Source organism: Thrips palmi, unplaced genomic scaffold (genome assembly GCF_012932325.1).
Source record: "Thrips palmi isolate BJ-2018 unplaced genomic scaffold, TpBJ-2018v1 HiC_scaffold_18, whole genome shotgun sequence".
In the NCBI taxonomy this organism is placed as follows: domain Eukaryota; kingdom Metazoa; phylum Arthropoda; class Insecta; order Thysanoptera; family Thripidae; genus Thrips; species Thrips palmi.
In genome coordinates, this window is record NW_023144627.1 from 14,361,019 (window position 1) to 14,379,446 (window position 18,428).

An 18,428-nucleotide genomic window follows, 5' to 3' on the forward strand; every position below is an offset into this window, starting at 1 on the left:
TTTGTATAATCCAAGATTAACACGTGACTTGCCCTCCTCTACAAGCACTACCACATCTTTCTAGACTAAAAACACACAAATGAGGCTATATTGACATTTGATTTAAGTAAATACTTCCATAAATATATATTCAATTGATAGACTCTATAAATGAGGGCTAAATCCTTTCAATGAAAGAGAAGTAACAAAAAAATAATATAACACTACCATTACACAAATAATATAATCATGTATAAGAGATCAATAAAGCATGATCGAATGATCTATAGAACCACTGAAACCAGTGGGGTGGTTGTTGCAGTGACACTTTCGTAGAAAAGAAAATAAATCGTTGAATTAACTCCTTGCGTTCAAGCTCCAGAGGCTCCTTCAAGCTATAACAGAGAAAGAGAATAAAACAAATTAACTGGGGAGAATAGAGTACTGTGGCTGTTGCCCTAATTTGTTGGTGTTGTTTGTTAAATACCTACAAGTGCTGTCAAATCCATGATTCTTAGTCTGACATAAACTGCCCTTTAATTATGGCAGCTCCCAAACAATGACACACAGTAAGGGAAAAAAAAAACAAAACAGAAGACTCTCAAACAAAATTTATTTAAAGATAAGGAGTGAACTGACATAACTAGCAGCATAAAACAAGATACTAAAACCTTACAAACTATGCATCCAGACCAAAATGAAAAAAACTAAATGAGAATGGAGCTGTAACTTAGTTAGATGCATATTGGAAACATTAGCTGCTAGGACAGAATTATGAAGGCTCAATTCTAATCAACCAAGAAATGTTAATTAAGATTTGACTGCAATAAAATAAAAAGAAGTCTCACAGAATTTTATCTTTAAATTATCTTTCTACTCGCTCCTGTAGTAGTTTCAAAAGACAAATGGATAGATAACAAGTAAAATTCTCAAATACAAAATGAAAACACTAGAGGTGAATACTTTTCCTTGGATAAGGGAATTAAGGGAAAAAAAGAATCAGAGGGCAATAAATCTGTGAGTTATGCCTCAAATTTGAAACTATCATCAACATGAGCTTACCCTTACATAGTACAAACTTAGAAAAAGTGAGTGGACTACCAACGAACCCTCTGATTATCACTGTATACAATCTTATCAGGCAATACTGAGTAAGCAGCACCTGAGTTACCTAGACTGTACAGTGTTGATACATAGGAAGGGCTGTTGTATGAAGTGGGAAGGTGAGAGGGAGAGTTAGTGAATGTTGCTAAACTGCCCGGCAGGCGGCCAGGTAGAAAATCTCGAGTTTGCAGAGCTGCTGGATCTAGTGGCATGTGCAGGGACACCAGAGTGGGCAACAAACCTCCAGTCTGGGGGTCTCCTAAAGGGGTCATACAAACGTCCATCTAGTCATCTCAACCACCCAACATCTATTGCCTCAGTCAATACAGTAAACTCTAAGTCAAGTCATAGGAAAAAGTAACCAAGGGACACTCAAAACAATATTTAACTTGAGAAAATAAGAAACTATTTCAACTGGAAACTGGACCTCATAACAGGTTTCAACAAACTGAAGCGGCACAAGAGGAAAAGTTACCTCCACCCTGGCCACATGAACGTTTTAGCACTACTTGCCTGATCTATCGTCCCGGGAGTAGCTCCTGTCTCGCCTCCGGGGGCTGCGGCTTCTGCTTCGGCTACGGCTGCGAGGGCTGCGGCTACGAGACCGGCCGCCACCGCCTCCACGGCCGCGACCACCGCGCCAGCGATTGCGGCCTGGAAAAGAGGAAGCGACAATGACAACACGGCGGCTATGGGGAGTACAGCGCACATCCCTACCGGAAGATCACTTACTTCTCCCACCACCAAATCCACGAGACGATTCAGCCATTTCCATCAGTTTTGGGTTAATGACTTGATTGGCCTCTTTGAGGACAGCGACCAAATCAGAAGCCTGCTTGGCATTCTGAGATGTGAAGAAAGTATAGGCAGTGCCAGTTCGTTGGGAGCGACCGGTTCTGCCGATGCGATGTACGTAGTCTTCCGACGAGGAGGGATAGTCAAAATTGATGACAAACTTGACATCTTCAACATCTGGAAGAACAAGGAATAAATTAAGACCTTGTAAACAAGGCAGATAAAGAAGACAAAGGGGGGAAGAGACCACACCAGGATTGTGGCTATTTTGATTCTTAAAGTTTAATGCTTTTAACCAGAGAGGAAGAGGCAGAAGGGCCTTCAGCACCAGGAAAGAAGATAAACTGACAAATAAATGTTCCGAGCACTTAAACCATTAAAATTATCAGCATGGAAAACTAAGTTTTAACTGGATTCGTTTTTACATTAATAGATTAACAACAAGATCTTTGATATTTTTTTTCAAAATATTGTAAAATGAGCCAAAGGGGAAAAAAATTAGCCAGTATTAACAGGGATTATATTTTGACTGAAAGGAAAAGGTGCCACAATAAAGTGTTTAGTTGAATGGACATCCTTCCCAAACATCGCCTAAATGAGAATCTTCAGATTTGAACCAGGACGTTCAATAAACCATTTCCCACCACAACAGCAGCATGGCACCTTTAAAATCTCCTGAAATTTTATCCTATTTACCAAGAAAGGATTATCCAAGTAATCTACATCATGCACACTTACAGAGGAAAGACACTTCCTGGAATAGCTAAACTAGCACAATGGTACAGCACAGCTGCTCATAGCTATGGATGTAAATATCCCAAAATAGGCCAAAAGGCAAGACTTTGGCAGCACAAAAAATGGACGACGCAAGTCGGTTCACAGTATGCCATGAGATTTAATATGAGCAGAGTGCCACAATTCCAGCAGACAAGGGCTAGATGGAAAAGTGTGCATCTTTTGGCCACAAAATTAGTCGTTTACTGAACTGAAGGTATGACAAAAAGAAAAGAACCTCTTTAATTCGACATTCTAGTCTGAATGGCGTGAGAAAAATTTAGTTAGCAGCTGTGCCGTACCAACACCATACTCCGTACTTATCTACACCTGTGTGGAAGACGGTTCGCTCCCTGCGGCCTAAGCAGTAGGCACTCGGTACGGCAGTACGGCCACGCAATTCTAGGGATAATAGGCGACCGTGCGCGCAGCCTGCGCAGCCCAGCCGCCACGTGGTGGGGTCCACGAGGTGCGGTCCACCCGGTGGACGCCGGAAGGAGGCGCAGACAGCCTCCCTTCCCAACCCCGTCGGACCCGGCTAGCCCTGGCAGGCCCTGGCAGGCCCTGGCAGGCCCAGCGGCCCAGCGGCCCAGGCGGGCCGGGCGTGGGGGCGAGGGCGTAGCGCAGCCACCAGGCCCAGCCACCAGGCCCAGCCACCAGGCCCCGACGAGGACAAGGCGGGGCGGAGCGTGGCGGCGCGTGACGGGGTGCTCAAGGATCCGCGCCTGGCCCGCCCATCCGCACCCGGAGCCCAGAGGAGCCCAGCCGCGAAGCCGAAGGCCGACCCAAACCGAGGAGCCGTGTCCGGGGCAGCCTCAAGGCGGCCACGGGGCGGCCACGGGGCGGCCACAGGCAGCCACAGGGCGGCCGACGGGCAGCCACACGGCGGCCACAGGGCGGCCGACGGGCAGCCACACGGCGGCCACAGGGCGGCCCAAGGACGGCCGACGGGCAGCCGCAGGGCGGCCACAGAGCGCAACACGGCGGCTGAGCGACGGCCACAGGGCGGCCTGGCCCGGTTCGAGCCAGGGGCGGTCAGGCCGTCGGGCGCCGTCAGGCGGTCAGACAAGGCCCAATGCGAGCCGAGGCAGTGGCCGAGGGCGGTCTCGGGGTAGCCGAGGCGAGTTGGCCGAGGTGGCCGAGGTCAGCCGGAGTGCCTGGCCAGGGGGCCGAGGCCGGGGCGGCCGGGGACAGGGGTCGAGGGTGGCCAAGGCCCCAGCACCGCGCGTGTGACTGGACTACCAGGGGGCCTTGGCCAGTTCAACCAGGTGCAGCCGAGGCCAGCGTAGCCCCGCCAGGCACACCAGACACGCGGACCGAGGGCGAGGGCCAGGGGCCTACAGTGAGGCCCTGGCCGGCACCGCTCAGAGAGGCACTGCGCACAGCAACTATGCCGAATATAGGCATCGTTACAATTCTTGCTAGTGCCTCTGCAAGAAAAAAACAAAAGAGCCGCTTAATCAACAGAGCAGAGCAGGCATCCAAGTCGAGTGCAGTACACCTCCATCCAGCCCATTCACCAGCCTCGCCTGGAGGCGCAGCCTAGCCTACCAGTCAATAGTGGTGCCACTCCAAAGGCAACTGGGTACAAAATTCAAAACACCTGAGATTCACGTACAAAGCAGGCGAGTAAATTTATCTTTGTAAACGAACAAATTTTAAAAGTGGAATTTCCCAAATTTCCTGAAACTGTACAAGACACACTGATATTCCTATAAACTAAAGATCGTAGGTTAGTTATGTGAACAAATGAAAAAAAGAAAAAAAAGGAGAGAGGTAAGGTTACAGGTGTCATTTTGAAAACATTTGACTAAATCCAAATAGGAACTCCAAACATGATGAGATAATTTGAAAGCTGTCTTTTGTGGAAGATCAAACCCTACACTTGGTTGGAAAATGACATTATATATAGTCCAACTTACCAAGTCCACGAGCTGCTACATCTGTGGCCACCAGAATAGGAGACTTCCCCGACCTAAAATCTGCCAATAAACACAAAATATTAGCAGGAATTTAAGGGAAATCAAGGAGAGAAATAGTGGTGAAATAATGCTCACCTTGTAGCACCCAGTCTCGTTCTTGTTGAGTTTTGTCTCCATGGATGCATGAGGCAGGCCAACTTTTGAAGAAAAAGCGAATGAGATTTAATTCGAAGAATCTGAGTAATTCAAAAGACAATTCAAACACTCACCCATCACGTTTCATTTTACGAGTTATCTCGTCTACCCGTCGCTTTGTCTCAATAAACACGATGCTCTTGTTCTCCTTTTCAGCCATAATTTCTTTGAGAAGTGTGCTCAACCTGATGCAAACAATCCAGTAAATCAAAAGTAGATAAAGCAGTAAACTAAGCAACAAAGCAACACAGAAAAGTACTTACTTGCTCTCTTTCTCATATTCTTGGCATACATCAACAATTTGAAGAATGTTATGGTTGGCTGAGAGTTGGAGAGAGCCAACATTCAGTTGGGTGTAGTCTCTGAGAAACTCTTCAGCAAGGTTTCGCACTTCTTTTGGCCAAGTTGCAGACCACATCAATGTCTGACGGTCAGGCTGTAAATGTGAGACAGGGAAGATAGTATAAATGTTTATGGTAAAAATAGTATGAAAGATGGAATAAATTTAACTAGGAAGACAAACTCACTCTAATTTGATCAATAATCTTCCGGATCTGGGGTTCAAAGCCCATGTCCAACATTCTATCAGCTTCATCGAGTACAAGGTATGTGCAGCGTTTTAGATTGGTGCGTCCACTTTCAAGGAAATCAATCAATCGACCCGGAGTTGCAATTACAATTTCAACACCCCTTTCCAAGTCACGAGCCTGAAACAAGATATCAGTTTCACAGCATAGACATTACATCTAAAGCCAAACTCGTAACTCTAGGGGAAATACCTGAGGTGCCTTAGGTGCTCCGCCAAAAATGCATGTATTCCTGATTTGTGAGGATCTACCAAAGTCATCAGCAACTTGCTGGATCTGCTGAGCCAACTCACGAGTTGGAGCAAGAATAAGGGCAATAGGGCCGTCACCTCTCTGTAGCCTCGGTTGGTTGTTGATGTGGACTATTGCTGGCAGTGTGTACTAAAGAAGCAAAAAATTGGTCAATTGCCATAAATGTGAAAAAAGATGAGGAGAAATCACCTGGGAGATACATACTGATAATGTCTTTCCTGAGCCAGTCATGGCAATGCCAACCATGTCCCTTCCACTCAAAGCAATGGGCCAGCCCTGTGCCTGGATAGGGGTTGGATCCTTAAAGCCAGCTCTCCTAAAAACAGTAAAATAAAATATTTAGATTTTCTAAAAAACTAAGAGACTACTGTATCTCATCTGGAAGCTTGAGAGGGAATGTACTTACCTCACTTCTCTCAGAACGTAATCTGGGAAACTTGATTCTTCAAAGGACAGGATGGGACTTGGGACATTGCGTCCTTTCAGAGTAATCTCCTTACTCTTACGATATTCTTCAACTTCATGCTGAGGTCTGAAAAACATGATAGAGGCAGCTTAATAGAAAAGCAAACAAAATGGTGCGCTAGTTTGGTGAGAGATTACGACTTGAACTCACCTGCTAGAAGTATCAGGATGTGGAACATAGAAATCCTTCTTGAACGGCTCCAGGCGGCTAGTGTCCCATCTGGGCTTTCTCAGGTTTCCTCCAGGCTGGCTGCCACGGCCACCACCGCCACGCCCGCCGCCGCCACCGCGTCCAAAGTCCCTGTCCCTGAACCTGTCCCTGCTTCGGCTGCGTGATCTGCTGCGCCTCCTCCTGTCCCGACTTCTACTCCGGCTTCTGCGACGATCCCTGTCCCTGTCGCGAGACCTGAAACGGAACCAAAAGAGAATAGTTAAGTACCTCAATCATCACCTTAGTGACCACCAATACCAGGACAGACAAAACAAACTATGTGCCAGTCATCAAATACTTAAGACAGAAGATATAAAGTTATGTGAGTGAGGTTTGACCATAATTTGGGCACTGCTTGAGAAGCCTGAGAACTACAAGCATAAGATCAACCATGACAATTCGGTGATTGAGCAAAGGAGAGAAGTTCAAAGCTTGTAATTGGTGTTCAAATAGGTAGGAAAATTTTAATAATTAGTAAGAGTGAGATTCAATAAATAAATTTAGTAAATAATAGACAATTTTGAAACCTTGAGGTCTTTCAAATGTCATGACAATTTAGAAACTAGAATGACATTACCGAGTTTACCACCTTCTGACAAAGAAGAATGTCGCAAATCCAGTTATTAAAGCTGCAAGAGAACTACTTCCCAGTGGCAGCAATGCACACTGATTGATATCAAGGTGGGAAAGAAAAGTAGGTGCAAAGAACGGCCAGATCATTAACCCCAATGAAGTCTAGACTTTTCCACCTAGGACACGGTGGCTGGCAAGAGGATGATGAAAAGTCTAGCTGCGATCCTGAATCCTAGACCAACGACACTAATTCACTGAATAAAGTGCAGTCGTACGACATTTTAGATTCGGCATTAGAAAATAAAAGTCGGGAAAAAGAGTTGACGGAACCCTAAATGAAAGGTACGCTCTAGCTACGCACTTAGTGATAAATACTGACATGAGCTGAACAACAGAAAACAAATGTAGAATGTAAACAAGAATTCAAGCTACAATGGCAGGCATCTTACCCTCGTCTATCGTAACGTCCCATGATTTGACTAAATACTCAAAACTGCTGTAAATCCAAACAAATTTGCGAGAAAGGGGGCTTCTCTGCCACTCGACGTTTCCCCAAGATGGCGTCGAAATCACGAACGCGAGCGGCGGAGCGGAACGGAACGCGGAACGGAAGAAAGGGGTTGGAACTACTTTTTTCGCGGTGGCGCACGCGCACACACACGTTTGTTGGCCAAACTGAGGAGCGTTTCAAACAGCAGCGGGAGCGGTCGGGCACACGGGCGACATAGGAGCAGCTTCCGCGAACTAAGTCTACACAGCAGCCGACGCCAAAGAAATTGATCGAATCTTGCAAATAATCTGCCTCTTGAGAAAAAAAACCCTGTCTAGAAACAGAAAGTTTTGTTCTTTGATCCAAAGTGCTTCAGAGAGCTTAGTTGAAACTTTCTGAAACTAGGATTGACAGCAAAGAGGCGCGGTAGTTCGGAGTACTGTTTATGTGCTGAGGAACGACCTGTCAACATAGATCTAGTAAAAAAAATCATCAGGGTTTTAAAATAGTGCTAGTTTTGAGCGTCACTGGCGTCGTCTGCTGGTCTCAGCGCGTAAACAAGTCCCGACCCTCGTTGGACATCAACAGCACAGCAAGCTATTTGATAGCAAGCTCTTTACAAGAAATATTGAGTATATTTTATCATTTTAGTCATAAATACAAATAAAAACGCGTATTCCGAGTAGTGACAATTGTCTAAATCACACAATTTGTTAACAGAAGCATCTGTGGTGGGAACTACTTTGCAGGCGCGCAAGCGGGTTGTGGTGGGGGACCGGCAGCCAATCCGAAAGCAGAGCGGTGCTGAGCGGGGGAGCGGCTGGGCGAGGCGACGACGCGGCGAGCGAGGGCCGCACTGTCATTCTTTGAATCGTCTTGCTCCTGGTCGGTGTTGCGATTTGCTATCCCGAAGTCTCGCTCTGCGATTCCCTCCATTTGTATATATCGCGTGCTCAGTTTTATATATCTGTCTGCGATTCCAGCAGTTTTTCGCTTAGTACTCTTATTAGTTCTTCGCGTGGACATCTTTGGTATATCTTGTTGAAAATGGCTCCAAGACTGCGTCCGCGTCGGGGTAAGTTGTGTTTTTGTTTTCAATTCAGTGTTGTTTGTCGTCCCGTGTCTTGCCCCTTCGTGGCTTGTCGGCGCCGGCCGCGAACTGGGCTGATCCCCATTCGACGCGACTTCCAACGTGCTCGCGGCGTGCTGTAGGACTTGACCGGCCACACTGTTGTGATGTGCCCCATTCGACGCGACTGCCGACGCGCCTGCTGTAGGGTAGGACTTGACCGTTTGATCCGGTTCGCGTGCCGCTGGGTCGCGCTGTGCGTGGCTTGGCGTCGATTCATTTGACAGTGTTGCGCGGCTCCGGGGCTTGCTTAGCTTGCGGCAGTGGTCCGCCTCCGTGTCGGCTCGCGCGGCGCAGCTTAGGCGCGCTTCTCCGTCCGGCTCGCCGCCCTGACGTCCATGACGTTGGTGTTTGGGACAGTTTGCTTTCATTCCGAGCGCCGTGGCGCCGTGCTTCGGCTGGGTCTGTTTTCGACCATTCCTTTGCGGTTTGCTTGGCTTGACTCGGCGACGCGCGCTGCTCGCCAGCCCAGCCAGCCCGCGTCCGTCTGTCTGCCCTGCCTCTGGTCGAGCATCGGTGCTTCGGAACTTTTCCCTCTCGCCCGGCCGCTCACCAAGTTACCCCGCGTCGCGTGCCGTGCCGCTGGACCAAGACGGGCCAAGCCGGGCCAAGCCGGGCCAAGCCGGGCCGAGTCGGTCAACACCTTCTCTAGTGTCGTTCAGTGTTCTGGCCATTTACTGGGTTGGTGGCGTCCCGGGCTTCGCGGCGAGCGATTGCGTGTCCGGACGCGTCCCGTCTGTGCGAGTCCGCAGTCACGCTGTGCGGTGCGGCCGGGAGGCAGGCCGGCGCCTCCTTGTCTATGATAGTTCGGTAGTTGCCGTCGTCCTCACTCCACTTTTCTAAACGGAAATTTTGCGCTCAGCGAGCGTTTTGATTCCAAGCAAACCAGCGCGCCGCTCGGCCCGGCTCGGCCGCAAGGCCGCATCCATCCTTGTTTGTCCCTGAGAGTGAGATGGCCGAGGCCGGTGTCCAGTATCCAGTGTATGCCCGGGCCGGCCCCGGCACAAGCCTAGACTCGACAGCGCCCGCCGGGCGATTTCGGTGCCCAGCCTGCTGCAGTAGCTGCAGCAGAGTACCCCATTTTTCTGATTTCGTGAACCCGCTCCGCTCGTTCCGAGCCGAGGCACACAGTGAGTTTGCCAGAAGACCGGTAGAGGCGGTCAAAATTGTAGACGCGTTTTGAGCTTTAGTCGCTACTTGTATGGGACTCGATCCGAGCGTGTGGCACCGGCTGTTAGCTGTGGGCTGGCTGGGCTGGCCGCCTCGTAGCACTGCGTTGCGTAGCCGAGCAGCCGAGCTCGCACAGCGCTGGCTGACTCGCTGCGCTAGCGAGCGGTTAGGTTCGATCAAAGGCAAACCAACGCGCCGCTCAGCCGCACCCATCCTTGTCTTTCCCATATGCCGCCTTGAGAGAGAGAGAGAGCCTGTGTGCTCGCTTCGTGATGGTCAGAATAGGTGAATTGGCGGCCGCCTAGTCTTTGCTTCTCCCTTAATGTTTTCCTTTCTGTTTGCAGGCGTTTTGGCTCAGCTGAATCAAGATCTTGTATCCTATCGGAGAGAGAGAGCGTTCCTTCTGCCTGGCACCAAAATAATTAACGTGTCGGCGACTCACCAAGGTAAGCAGTGCAACCGTTTTTGATGTCTCGCGCCACGGCGTGCACGCGTGGGCTGCTCCTTGCTTACCCAAAGTTTTTGTTGCAGTAATGTACGAGCTCATCGCTTCATGCGAGCCCCAGCCGGATGGCGGCGAGGGCGTATGGGTACCAGTCGCGGGGCCGGTCCGCTATGCGGCGGCGCCTAATCGCATGCGATGCAATTTCTGTGCCTGTGTCCTTAACTCGCTGGCCAATTACTCTGTTCATGTGAGGCGTGGATGCCGGAACTTTGACCGGAATGAGTAAGTTACCTGTCGGGCCTTCTTGTTCTTTCTTTTCTTTTTCCTATTTCTTTGCATTAAGTGACGTGTCTGTTTCAGCCCGGCTAAGGTCCAAACGTTTAACTATAACGCCAGGATGTTTAAGTTAATGTTCGGATCTAATCTGACGCCCCTCCCCGACGCGGGCGAGGTGGTCGCAGATGATGAAGTGGTGGAAGACTTGCTCCAAATGCACTTCGTGGAGGAAATGGCACGTGGAGATGTCGCTGGTGCGGTGCGCCAAAACAATCACATGTGAGTTTGCCTTCGGGCTTTGCTAGCTTGCCTGGCCTTTAAGTGGCAATTGTCTCATCTGTCCCTTCTGCTTGCAGCCGGGAGTTAGACGACGCCGTCGAAGCAGACTCGGCAGTGCTGCTGCTGTCTTTGCGCAGGGCCGCCGTAGCCGCGCGCGCCGGCGATGACGAGTGAGTATTCAGTCAATAACGAGTGACTCGCTTGGTGGTCGGCCCCGAGAAAGTGTGTTTCAACTTGCTCTTCTTCCAGGCTAAGGAAGCCGCACTCATTGGCCTTCGCCGAGGCTTGCATGCGGATCACGTCGAACCTTTTCTACTTGACGCAGGAGGTTAGCAGGTAAGCGGACCGATCGTTTGATAGCTGATGTTAGGTGTCTGAACTTGGTGAGCTTATTGCGTTTCTTCCATACAGTGTCTTGCCACCTCCACCTCCACCTGGCTCGCCCGGCTCACCCGGCTCACCCGGCTCGCCTGGCTCACCCGGCTCGCCCGGCCCACGTGGCCCACGTGGCCCACGACCCAGCACCAGTCAGGCCAGCACCAGTCAGGCCAGCACCAGTCAGGCCAGCACCAGTCAGGCCAGCACCAGTCAGGCCAGCACCAGTCAGGCCAGCAGGAAACGCATGTTTCAACCAACGTAAGTTTGTCGCAAGGAGCTGCCTCTAGGTGAACTTGAAGTAGTCCGTGGTATTTATTTGTCGCTTTTCTTTTTTGTTAGTGATGACATTCCACCAAAGCGTCGTCGGGCCAGCACGAGCGGCCAGGCCAGCAACAGCGGCGCAGGCAACAGCGGCGCAGGCAACAGCGGCGCAGGCAACAGCGGCGCAGGCAACAGCGGCGCAGGCAACAGCGGCGCAGGCAACAGCGGCGCAGGCAACAGCGGCGCAGGCAACAGCGGCGCAGGCAACAGCGGCGCAGGCAACAGCGGCGCAGGCAACAGCGGCGCAGGCAACAGCGGCGCAGGCAACAGCGGCGCAGGCAACAGCGGCGCAGGCAACAGCGGCGCAGGCAACAGCGGCGCAGGCAACAGCGGCGCAGGCAACAGCGGCGCAGGCAACAGCGGCCAGGCTATTACCTACCGTGACCTGTAAGTTTGTCGCAAGGTGCTGTCCCTAGGTGAACTTGAAATAGTCCGTGGTATTTATCCGTCGCTTTTCCTTTTTTGTTAGTGACCATTATCCACCAAGCTTCGTATCGGCCAGGTACGTCAATTGTGGCGCCTCCACCAGCACCAGCGGCAGCGGGCCGAGTGCGCTTGGTAGGGCCATACAGCGGTATCTGGCCCACGCCGCCACCCGCGCCACCGCCGGCACCGCCTCCTCTTCAAGCTCCTCTTCAAGCTCCTCTTCACGCTCCTCTTCACGCTCCTCTTCACGCTCCTCTTCACGCTCCTCTTCACGCTCCTCTTCACGCTCCTCTTCACGCTCCTCTTCACGCTCCTCTTCACGCTCCTCTTCAAGCTCCTCTTCAAGCTCTGACGTCGAGGAGGAGGACGTCGAAGTCCCGGTCGCGTCCCCTCCGACCCGTCGCTACCCGGCCCGGGTAACCAAGCGACCGGACCGGTTGGGCATGTAGCCTAGACTAGCCTAGACTTAAGTCTGCGTGGGTCGTGAGGCATCGAACCTTATCATGTAAGTAAGAAAGTTCTTTTCTTGGTGCTTTATCGGGTTTCTTCTTATTTGTGTGCAATACTTTAACCTTGGTATTTTTTTCTTGCTAGATGATGACAATATAAAAGCCGCCGGGTCCATCACAAATGATATCCCAACAAGTGACCATGCAATTGGTTGTGAGGAAAAATGAGAGCATCTCCAAAGCCGCAAAGCCGGGCATCCAGAGCCACAGAGCCTACAAGCTCAAGGTTGCCTGTTCAAAGGTAAGGTTGTCGTCCTTGAAACTTTGTTAATTTTCAGTTTTCTAGCATCTCAATTCATGACTAGGGACTAGTTTTGAATTCCATTTAAATTCTCAGTGTCACAATATTGTCCAGTCTCTACAGGTTTGTCTTATTCATTTTCAGGTGACTGTCCTGCCTCGCTGCTAATTTGTGTGGAGGCCATATGAAAGTGCCTGGACATGTGTCGCAGGCATAGAACAACAATCAGCGTTGCGGAGACACCAAATGGTTGCTTCGAGTCTTCAAACCATAGTAGAGTGTGATCGATGTACTTCTTATTGCCAACAGAGATTTTTATTTGACTCAATGTGGAACGATTTTACTATGTAAGTTCATAGGTTGTTTCTTCATTTCAGAGTATCCCCTTCCTTTTGAACCCAAACTAATCTGCTGTTTCTGTTTTCTTTCTTCTAGCTGACGACCTAAGCAGGGCGATTGATGTTGTGACAGGATCCAATTCTTGTTGACAAAGAGGGAAGAAAAAAGGATGTTTTCAAGAGGCAAACGCATCAAAATTTTTGAGTCTGTAAGTTATGAGTTGAATTTCGTCTCCTATTGTTGCTGATATTTTCATTATCTCTTTACTTATTCTTACATTTTCATTTTCTTCAGCTAACGGTCCAGTCAGCCTAAATGTTTCAAGAAGTTAAGATACGTGATTGATTAGGACTGGAGACTTCACCATTTGAACTAAATGGCAACACAGATTGTGATGTGTGAATATGTAAGTATGCTGTGCTCTATGTGCATCTTCGATTTTTCCCATGCTCTGTTTCTTATTTGTTCTTTATATCCCCAGGGGCATGTATTCACCGGTTGCTGGTCAAGAGAGAACACTCTCCCTCAATGAATGCTGTACTAAACACCTGGAGGGCTTCAATGTCAAGTGCAGAAGTGAGATGCAGTCATCCAAGAGTTGAGTCCTTGCTTCTTCAATCCAATCTGAGAAGAGAGTGGTGTGGTGGATGCATCATTTTGACCAACTGACACAAGCCTTGCTACTTCAATCCAATCTGAGAAGAGAGTGGTGTGGTGGATGCATCATTTTGACCAACTGACACAAGCCTTGCTTCTTCAATCCAATTTGAGAAGAGAGTGGTGTGGTGATGCGTCATTTTGACCAACTGTGCTCGACCCCCATTTGTTGTACTATTGTGAGTAAGAATATATCCCGAGATGGTTGGACTGTCCTTGCGAAGACCAAGCTCAATATTATGTTAATCTTCTGAACCAATGGGATTGTGAGCTTATGCTCTGTTATTGTGTTAGGCAAGAGTTGCTTCAGATTGGCAATGGCTTTTAACTTGGTTTCCAATTTTTTAGAGGAGTTGCTCTCAAATCTTTTAACTCTCAACTTGCCCAAAATTTCCTTTGGATCAGTCTTTACTCAAATACCCCAAGTCAGTTTTTCTTCTTGCTGTCTTTTGATGGCCAAAAGTGCAGAATTAGAAATGGTGTAAAATGAACCATATTCAAACAGAGTCTCAAATTTATAGTTTGTGTTAGGGGTTTGTCACATTTTCCCCTTCATCTGCTGATGTTTAGCAGAACCGTAGGTTCATTTTATGGTCCTTTTACACTTGATGTGAGCATTTCAGTTCAGAGAATTCACATTCATTCCATTTTTCTTTCTTTCATTCAAAACCCTGAAGAAAAGTGTGGAGGTTAATTTTATTCATGCTTTAACGTCATATCTCTTCTTTAAAGAGAAGCACTGAAAATGAACACTGGTTGAGTCGGCTTTTAAATTTCACAACAAATGAAGTTTTGTTTACTCACTTGGTTTACACTTGTCCAAACTTAATGATAGTATCCATGCTAAAGGGCGCCCTTTTTCATGGCTATTCTCTAAGCATATTTTTTGGAAGAACATTAAGCTGTGTAGTGGAGTGTGATGGCATGTGGTAGTTGGATGGTGATGGTATAGGTGCACAGCTATGGGGCCCCCTGTGTTATTTAGATCGTAGATAGTGACTCCATGTTATTTTGTGTGCTACAATGTTCTTCCCAAAATATGCTTTAAATTATTGTAGAGGTAGAAGCTAGGAAATAATCCAGATTCTAGAATCCAGAATCATAGCCTTCGTCTGCTTCCTGGAAGGAAAATGTAGAGTTCAGTAGGAACAGAATTAGACACTTTCCAAGCTCCACATGGAGTGGATACAGCTTTACTGATGATGACAGTTAATTAACAAGAAACACCTGTACAACAATAGTGCAATAGAAAACAACTCAACATAACATGAAGCATAATGAAGTGCCATAAAATCTGGGAAATGTGGCAAACTTTGACACACATGGGGTAGAACCTTCCGCACAACACAGGTAGTATGTTGAAGCCGACTCTTCCTTTCACAATGTTGAAAATCAATTTCATGAAATCATATCATTGAGACTAGAGGTGTTTCTCAATTTTCCAGTTAATGCTTTTCCACAAGTTATGCATTTTGGTGATCTTGTTCAAACTTCCCTTGCTGTTGATCACTCACGCTCTCACAATGCTGAAAGTGATTGTTTCTTAGAATCTCGTCAGTTTCCCCCCTTCTGCCAGTGAGCATCCCTTTGGGAGATTCAGATTCATGGTCATTTTCATACGTGGCCTGTCATCGCCTTAATAGGAACAAGCCCCCTCATGAATTGTGAATTTAGACTCTGTTTGAGCTCCTCACTTTTTCTGTTTTTGTGCTTTGTCACAGCACAATTTTTTCACTTTTGATGGCTTAAAAGAGCACTATTGGAATTAAAGTTAGCTGCTCAAGAGGGCACAGATGCCCAGTTTTCTTAAAATTATATTTGTCCTGGGATTTTAAATGTAAATTCTGATCTGGGGGATGTGAAATGGGCCAGCATTGAGTAATTTTTTATAAGCTAATTAGATGAGCCGTTGTTGAAGCCTCTCTTCCATTCACTTTGATGGTGGTGTTTACTCCTCATGCTTTCTTAAAAGGCACTTCAATTAAAAAATTTAGCAGGTGCGCAAGTCAGACTTGAATTCTTTTCTGTACGGTTACCCTGTACTCTTGCAATGTTAATTCTTTGTTAATTATGATGCTGTGTTTTTTCATGTGGTATTTTTTAACTTTTTTGTTACTTTGTCGATCGCGTTCAACAATGGCTTTATGAAGGAGAAATGGAATTGTTATAGCTAAAATCATTTTGAGAGGATGGTGTTTGGTTTGTTTTATATCAAATTGTTGAGAAAAAATGTTAAAATGATTCATGATATAGATGAGCGTTTAGATGATTTTGAAAATTTTCCCTTCACTTGTTGATCATTGAATTGAACTCTGATAATTTTTGAAAATATGCTATATTTGGTTTGCTTTTTTAAATTTGTTACCAAAAATGAAGTAAGATGTAGATGAATGTCAAGTTTTCTTCTTGTATCAAAATTTACTTGGAGTTCTTTCCTATTCGTAAATTTTAAAAATTTAAGCTAGTTAGATGACCTTTGTAAGCCTCTCTTCCATTGACTTTGATGGTTGTGTTTTTTGTTTTCTTTTACCAAGCTTCTTGAAAGGCACTTTTTTTTATTTTGAAATGTTATGTGCTTAAGTCAGTAGGAATGTGGTGGTGTAAGCCTGTACTCTTACATTATTGGTTCTTCGTCACGATGCTGTGTGTTGTTCATAGTAGTATTTTTTAACTTATTACTTTGTCAGTTGTGTTCAATAATAGCTAAATTAGGAGAAATGGAAATGTTATATCTTATATCTTAAAGAGGATGGTGTTATTAGTTTGTTTTATTTCAAATTGTTATGAAAAAACGTAGGAATGATTCATGATGGATGATAGTGTAAATTTTCCCGTCACTTGTTGAAGAGTATTATTGAATTCAGGAATATGTAGGTCAAGATGGTGAATCTAATCCATTGTCTAATGTTGTTCAGTATGTTCCTTTTACGATGTATTTTAACCATTTTTTTCTGTTATTTTCAATTTGTGATTACTGTATTGTCAGTGACTTTTCCCCTTTGCTTGCCCTAAAAAAAATGTCGGGAGAAACAGTCCCCCCGGCGAGTGCACACCAAAACGTTAAAGGCTTCGGTAAAACAAAAGGGGAGAAACAGTGAACCCCTCCGTTGCCACTATTTCTTAAGTCAAGTTAAACAGCCAGCCAGGATCCCTGAGTCCGGGGAACTGGCGGTGTGAACACTCGGGCTTAACTTCAGTCCCTTTTTCCTAGTTGGTGTTTCTGATAACTCTGATAATTTTTGAAAAACTGCTGTATTTGATTTGCTGCTTGGTTTTCCTTTTTTTTAAATTGTTAATTAAAATGAAGCGATGTAGATGAATGTCAAGTTTTCCTTTTATACCGAAATTCACTGGAGTTCTATTCTTGAGAAATATGTTTGTGACATTTGGTGGTAAATATTGAAAATTTAAGCTAATTAGATGACCTTTGTAAGCCTCTCTTCCATTGACTTTGATGGTTGTGTTTTTTGTTTTCTTTTACCAAGCTTCTTGAAAGGCACTTTTTTTTATTTTGAAATGTTATGTGCTTAAGTCAGTAGGAATGTGGTGGTGTAAGCCTGTACTCTTACATTATTGGTTCTTCGTCACGATGCTGTGTTTTGTTCATAGTAGTATTTTTTAACTTAATACTTTGTCAGTTGTGTTCAATAATAGCTAAATTAGGAGAAATGGAAATGTTATATCTTATACCTTAAAGAGGATGGTGTTATTAGTTTGTTTTATTTCAAATTGTTATGAAAAAACGTAGGAATGATTCATGATGGATGATAGTGTAAATTTTCCCGTCACTTGTTGAAGAGTATTATTGAATTCAGGAATATGTAGGTCAAGATGGTGAATCTAATCCATTGTCTAATGTTGTTCAGTATGTTCCTTTTACGATGTATTTTAACCATTTTTTTCTGTTATTTTCAATTTGTGATTACTGTATTGTCAGTGACTTTTCCCCTTTGCTTGCCCTAAAAAAAATGTCGGGAGAAACAGTCCCCCCGGCGAGTGCACACCAAAACGTTAAAGGCTTCGGTAAAACAAAAGGGGAGAAACAGTGAACCCCTCCGTTGCCACTATTTCTTAAGTCAAGTTAAACAGCCAGCCAGGATCCCTGAGTCCGGGGAACTGGCGGTGTGAACACTCGGGCTTAACTTCAGTCCCTTTTTCCTAGTTGGTGTTTCTGATAACTCTGATAATTTTTGAAAAACTGCTGTATTTGATTTGCTGCTTGGTTTTCCTTTTTTTTTAAATTGTTAATTAAAATGAAGCGATGTAGATGAATGTCAAGTTTTCCTTTTATACCGAAATTTACTGGAGTTCTATTCTTGAGAAATATGTTTGTGACATTTGGTGGTAAATATTGAAAATTTAAGCTAATTAGATGACCTTTGTAAGCCTCTCTTCCATTAACTTTGATGGTTGTGTTCTTTTTTTTACCAAGCTTCTTGAACGGCACTTTTCTTTTTATTTTGAAATGTTACCTGCGCAAGTCAGTAGGAATGTTTTGGTGTAAGCATCATGACGAGAACTAACAATATAAGAGTACAGGATGTGTTTTTTTGTCATGTGGTATTTTTTAACTTTCTATGGTACTTTGTCGTTTGTGTTTAACAATGGCTAAATTAAGGAGAAATGGAAATGTTTTATCTTGGATGGATTTAGGTTTGTTTGATTTCAAATTGATATAAAAATAAAATTTTAAAAAACTGATACAGATGATTCTTAAGTTTTCCCTTGTATTTCTAAAGTAACTTGTTGAAGAGTATTATTGAAGTAAGGAATATGTTGGTGACAAAAAGAAGGGTGAATCTAAATATACTGTTGTTCTGTTCCCTTTTTATTATCCATTTTCGTCCATTCCCCGGGGGAGAGGGGGGGGGGCACTTAACTTCTGCTGTAAAACTTGGGGCGCTGCCGCCA

The 18,428-nt window shown here is 45.9% G+C and overlaps 2 protein-coding genes and 1 long non-coding RNA gene across 4 annotated transcripts; 2 read left to right on the forward strand and 1 right to left on the reverse strand.

Moving 5' to 3' along the window:
* Window positions 1-575: 575 nt before the first annotated feature.
* Window positions 576-7,490, reverse strand: LOC117645188 (probable ATP-dependent RNA helicase DDX17). Of its 2 annotated transcripts, XM_034385203.1 has the most exons (13): window positions 7,307-7,490; window positions 6,225-6,479; window positions 6,015-6,140; window positions 5,813-5,924; window positions 5,549-5,737; window positions 5,297-5,476; window positions 5,033-5,205; window positions 4,844-4,954; window positions 4,710-4,771; window positions 4,575-4,634; window positions 1,816-2,055; window positions 1,597-1,737; window positions 576-1,342 (listed from the first exon to the last, which is right to left on the reverse strand). In XM_034385203.1, exons 1-13 carry the CDS (start codon window positions 7,327-7,329, stop codon window positions 1,077-1,079), a joined length of 1,938 nt encoding a protein of 645 aa, XP_034241094.1. In that variant the 5' UTR covers window positions 7,330-7,490; the 3' UTR covers window positions 576-1,076. The 2 variants fall into 2 exon arrangements, with proteins under 2 accessions (XP_034241094.1, XP_034241095.1); XM_034385204.1 differs by lacking the exons at window positions 576-1,342; window positions 1,597-1,737; window positions 1,816-2,055 and adding an exon at window positions 3,790-4,082 and having other exon boundaries at window positions 7,307-7,482.
* Window positions 7,491-8,159: 669 nt separating this feature from the next.
* LOC117644733 lies at window positions 8,160-11,286 on the forward strand. The gene is made up of 7 exons (XM_034384346.1): window positions 8,160-8,422; window positions 9,991-10,092; window positions 10,178-10,373; window positions 10,452-10,646; window positions 10,724-10,816; window positions 10,896-10,982; window positions 11,058-11,286. Exons 1-7 carry the CDS (start codon window positions 8,395-8,397, stop codon window positions 11,284-11,286), a joined length of 930 nt encoding a protein of 309 aa, XP_034240237.1. The 5' UTR covers window positions 8,160-8,394.
* A 1,085-nt stretch (window positions 11,287-12,371) lies between these two features.
* On the forward strand, window positions 12,372-18,220 carry LOC117645195. The gene is made up of 5 exons (XR_004587709.1): window positions 12,372-12,521; window positions 12,666-12,868; window positions 12,957-13,068; window positions 13,155-13,266; window positions 13,342-18,220. It is a non-coding gene; the product is annotated as an uncharacterized LOC117645195 (long non-coding RNA).
* Window positions 18,221-18,428: the final 208 nt, after the last annotated feature.

Excerpts from the sequence above, each read along its gene's own strand:
- LOC117645188 (XM_034385203.1), bottom strand. The coding sequence starts at position 7,329 with ATGGGACGTTACGATAGACGAGG. Across the intron at positions 6,141-6,224 it reads CATCCTGATACTTCTAGCAG|ACCTCAGCATGAAGTTGAAG; the intron begins GTGAGTTCAAGT and ends CATGTTTTTCAG. Across the intron at positions 1,343-1,596 it reads CTCCCGGGACGATAGATCAG|GAGACCCCCAGACTGGAGGT; the intron begins GCAAGTAGTGCT and ends TGACCCCTTTAG.
- LOC117644733 (XM_034384346.1), top strand. The coding sequence starts at position 8,395 with ATGGCTCCAAGACTGCGTCCGCGTCGGG. Across the intron at positions 10,374-10,451 it reads CGGAACTTTGACCGGAATGA|CCCGGCTAAGGTCCAAACGT; the intron begins GTAAGTTACCTG and ends TGTCTGTTTCAG. Across the intron at positions 10,647-10,723 it reads GTGCGCCAAAACAATCACAT|CCGGGAGTTAGACGACGCCG; the intron begins GTGAGTTTGCCT and ends TTCTGCTTGCAG.